The following is a 4436-nucleotide window of genomic DNA, read 5'->3' as shown; positions in this document are numbered from 1 at the left end:
ATACTATCAATGTGTACCTTATACAAGTCTCCTGAACCAATGATTTGCTTTAAAAAACTCGTTTGTGAAGAACTGTAAAAAATTAAACGATTGTTTTTTGTTTTTACTCAAATGTATTAAGCTAAAAAAAAACTTTTACAATGAATCTTTCTTCCATTAAGAGGCCCGACACGGCCAGATGGTTGCGATCGACCCACAATTTGAGGGTCGTGGGTTCGAATCCCCGTTCCACCAAACATGCTCGCCCTTTCAGCCATGGGGGGCGTTATAAAGTGATGGTCAATCCCACTATTCGTTGGTAAAAGAAGTAGCCCAAGAGTTGGCGGTGGGTGGTGATGACTAGCTTCCTTCTCTCTAGTCTTAAACTGCTAAATTAGGGACGGCTAGTGCAAATAGCTCTCGTGTAGCTTTGCGCGAAATTCATAACAAATAATCTGCCATTAGGATGTTTATATCATCGCAAAAAAATACTTTTTAGAAAATGAAAGAAAGGTATTTTCCCTACATGAATGTGAACTTAGTAAGGCTTAATGTTTATGGTATATAATTGTGCTGGAAATTCCATGGTGTCGACATCAATACAACAAACCTGAATAGTTGTAATCCAAATGTTCCAAAATTTGATTATAGTTTGTATCCACCGGTAATCTTTATTTGGAAATCGTACACTGGAAATGTTGTGCTATGTATAAAGCTATTTTATCACTTATATTTTTAACATAGAAAGTTTCTCCAGAAGTATCAAGTAGTCACGACAAATGTCTATTATCCAATCAACCGAAATTTAACGAAAGTTAAATTTGATTATTCGTTAGAGAGCAACTTTGGCAGAAAAAGAGGCGTTGACGCTTAAAAAACAGATCGAGACGGCAAAACAATCATTATACCAGACTAATACTATATACCAGGACTCGGGCATGGACAAAAGTGGAAAGTCGATTTCTTATTCGTCCGTGGAACTTGAACTTGCTGCTAAAGATAAAGAAGTGAGTAATGTTGCTCCATCTAGCGGTTAAAAAGAACACTACGTAAAACAGTGTGAAGCCTTGCGAAAGTAAGTTAACCAGAACACTTACCACTCTTTTCGTAATTCACGGAGTTCTAACTTTATCCCTTTTTTTATCTCTTACAGGTTTATATATCTTTTGAATATAAACATTGTTTAACTGGGTGTAACACACGCCGTTTAGAGAAGATTCATAGGTGTTTTAGTTAACGAAGTAAATTCTAGACAAGAAAAGTATAATATTAAATTATTTCTTTTCCGATAGAGGTCGTAATGGTTTTGATTGTAAGGTGTTAAATCAGTTTTGTTTTCGGTTGTTCAGACATTTAATTTTTAGAATGAACTAAACATTGTGCCATCAAAAAATGTGTTGTAAAAATAGCTAATCCACAAGTTCCACATTTGATCGATCTGATTGGTAACGTATGTAGTTTCGAGTAACGTAAAACACTGACAAAAAAGAAACAGTCATACAGCCACATTACATTTACCAGCAAAATAATTTGGTTACTGTAGAACTGATGGGCAATAATAAGCAATTCAAAACTTCAATTGTTGACCGAAGAAAAACAGACGAGAAACTACGAGATTACACAAAGAAAACACGCGACAGATTACGTAAACAACTTACTTGACAAGCACTTGTTTCCTTCAGCTTGTTAATAGTAGAGTGTAACTTTTGAACATCTCTTACTAACTGCGAAATCTAAAGAAAAAATGTATTTTGAATTTAATAAAAAAAGTCAAGATTATAAAGTCATAGATAGGTATTAATCTGTGAACAGTGTTTATTGACTGTACGACCATAATTTAACCTAGATTTACTGAAATTTGTGAATAACAAACAGTCAATATTTAAATATTCTCTAACGCCGAAATACAAAAATCAACAAAAACGTAAGCATTATTAAGTAAAACAGCAAATGAACAAATTAGGAGATGCAATGCTGGCTTGTCGTTCCAGGACAGCGCGTGCAAAATGCGCCTTAACCAATCATGAATTCTGGTAACGAGGCAAACGAAACATGTAGACATCCAGCAACAAATCTAATACAGAAATTCTGTTACGTTTAATGTTCCAGAATATGTTAACTTCTTCTCTTTACGTCTATGACATCATCTTTTTAAAATTCTGTAGTTTGTAGACTCAGGTGGCCAGCTGGTTAGCGTGCAAAGACCGTTAATACGAGGGTTTATGGTTCTCGTCTCGTTGCCATAAAAAAATCCTCATCACGCACTTAGGGACATTGGGTGCGTTATAAGAGTAACGGTCAAAACCCACTATTTGATCAGACAAGGGCTGTTGATGGGGGTGCTGTTGAATATCTTGTCTCTAAGTTTCAAAATAAGTACTCCTATGGGCAAATGTCCCTTGATTAGCTTTGCACAAACGTCCTGAAACAAACAAGCAAGCCGGAATTTTGATTAGCTTTGCACAAACGTCCTGAAACAAACATGCAAGCCAGGGGACTTTCTAACGTTATCACCAGCATTAAATTCATTGTAAAATATTTTTAACTAAGGGTGACTTGTTTCAATGTAGATATACTGAATAAAACGTTACTGTTCGATGTTTAATGGGGTTTGGGGAGGGGAGGGGATGTTTCATTGTTGTTGATTTTTTTTAAATATAAACTTCCCACCAGTTTAAGTCTTTAGTTATATTTTCCAAATGTTTTTCTTGATTGACAAAGAATACTTTATCTACCAGATTACTCAACTTGAAGAAATGGTAGCGGACAAAAATGAAACCATCCACCTGTTGGAAAACAAGCTAACTAAACAGAAAGATTACGAAGTGATGAAGAAAGAACTCGAGTAGGAATTCTTTGATCTTTTATATGCAAATCATATCATACTGGAGTCACTGATTGTGTTACGTGTTTGTGTACAAATCCTTTAGATATTAGGATAAGTAGCTATGAAAACGAAGAAATCTAGATTTTGCTACTAATTTCTAGTTATTGGTCACTTAATGTACTCCGACACTGCTAATGGTTTGATATGTAAGTTAGATTTCTTACGTTGTTATAAATGAAATTAAACCTTGCATGACATCTAAAAAAAAACTACTAAAAAAAAGCTTAAGTTTCCACGGTATTCTTCTCCCAGACTTATGTTTGTAGCTTATGAACAGGTTAACTTATCTGTCATTTTACTTGTAACTTTACTTATTAACAAACAATACCGGACTTTAAAAATAATGCTATAAGTGTGGACATGGGCCACCCCTCTTCCGTTAATCTGAGCCTCAACACACGACACGCGACTTTTGTTTGAAGGTCGGCTTATTTAGGCGGTAAAATGAAACTGTCTGTTAAACTCATACCGTTCGTTATTTATTTAATTTCTATATTTTTTTTGGGGGGGGGACATCTGAATTCCTGTGCCAAATTTTGTCATAACAACTTTTGACACCAGACAGGCGGACAGCTCTAGAATTATAGATTTCTGTGACTGTTCATTAAGAAAGTTTTTATGTGATTAATCTTTTACTCACGTGAATTTAGAAAATGAAATTACAATCCGAAAAAAATTACCAAATCTTACATCGTTAATAATTGTTTTATCGGTAAGCCACTCATATATATAAACATTGCTCTTTTGTCAAACTTAAGAGGTCATCGTTTTTACAAGATTTAATAACATATATTACACAGTATGTTAAAGATAAGCGAACTCTCCAATCATCTTAGTCCAGAAAACAACAACGAGGGGAAAGAAGACAACGACGCAGTTGAACCACGAGATCTCTTATTGTCAGAGAAAAACAAGAATTCGGGATCCACGTGCAATACAACACGCACTGACTTGTCTGAATCCACGTGCAAAACAACACACACTGATTCGTCTGGTAAGCGTAACAGTTCGTGTATACTGTTGTTCTAATATATATATTCATATACTAGCTGGAGTACCCGTTATGTAAGTTCATGACTAATGAAAGGTTATCTTAGGACATGAAAAGTTGCTTCCCTTATATATGTCATTGTTAAAAACGCCCATAAAAACTGCAAAACACAAAATGTGAAACCGCAAGTTTGTAAGTATCTCCGCATGGACCCAACAAACCTTCATACCAAATTTGGTGAAGATCCATCCACACCCTGCGAAGTAGTTACATGGACAGACAACAGTCATTACTATTATATTTATATAGATGCATACAACAGACAGTACTATTATATTTATATAGATACATACAACAGACAGTACTACTATATTTATATAGATACATACGACAGACAGTACTATTATATTTATATAGATAACATACAACAGACAGTACTATTATATTTATATAAATACATACAACAGACAGTACTATTATATTTATATAGATAAATACAACAGACAGTACTATTATATTTATATAGATACATACAACAGACAGTACTACTATATTTATATAGATACATACAACAGACAG

At 34.4% G+C, this 4436-nt stretch overlaps 1 protein-coding gene across 1 annotated transcript in view; it reads left to right on the top strand.

Annotated features, from left to right (window-relative positions):
- Window positions 1-4436, top strand: part of LOC106464450 (homeobox protein cut-like) — a 37434-nt gene that overhangs the window by 8698 nt on the left and 24300 nt on the right. Inside the window, exons 3-5 of the mRNA XM_013924592.2 lie at window positions 816-986; window positions 2718-2824; window positions 3667-3860. Coding sequence (XP_013780046.2) covers window positions 816-986; window positions 2718-2824; window positions 3667-3860 — 472 coding nt within the window. The remainder of the gene's footprint in view (window positions 1-815; window positions 987-2717; window positions 2825-3666; window positions 3861-4436) is intronic.

This window comes from Limulus polyphemus, unplaced genomic scaffold (assembly GCF_000517525.1).
Source record: "Limulus polyphemus unplaced genomic scaffold, Limulus_polyphemus-2.1.2 Scaffold1655, whole genome shotgun sequence".
Lineage (NCBI taxonomy): Eukaryota > Metazoa > Arthropoda > Merostomata > Xiphosura > Limulidae > Limulus > Limulus polyphemus.
The sequence above is the reverse complement of the archived record's forward strand: the minus strand, read 5'-3'. Positions and strand labels throughout refer to the sequence as shown.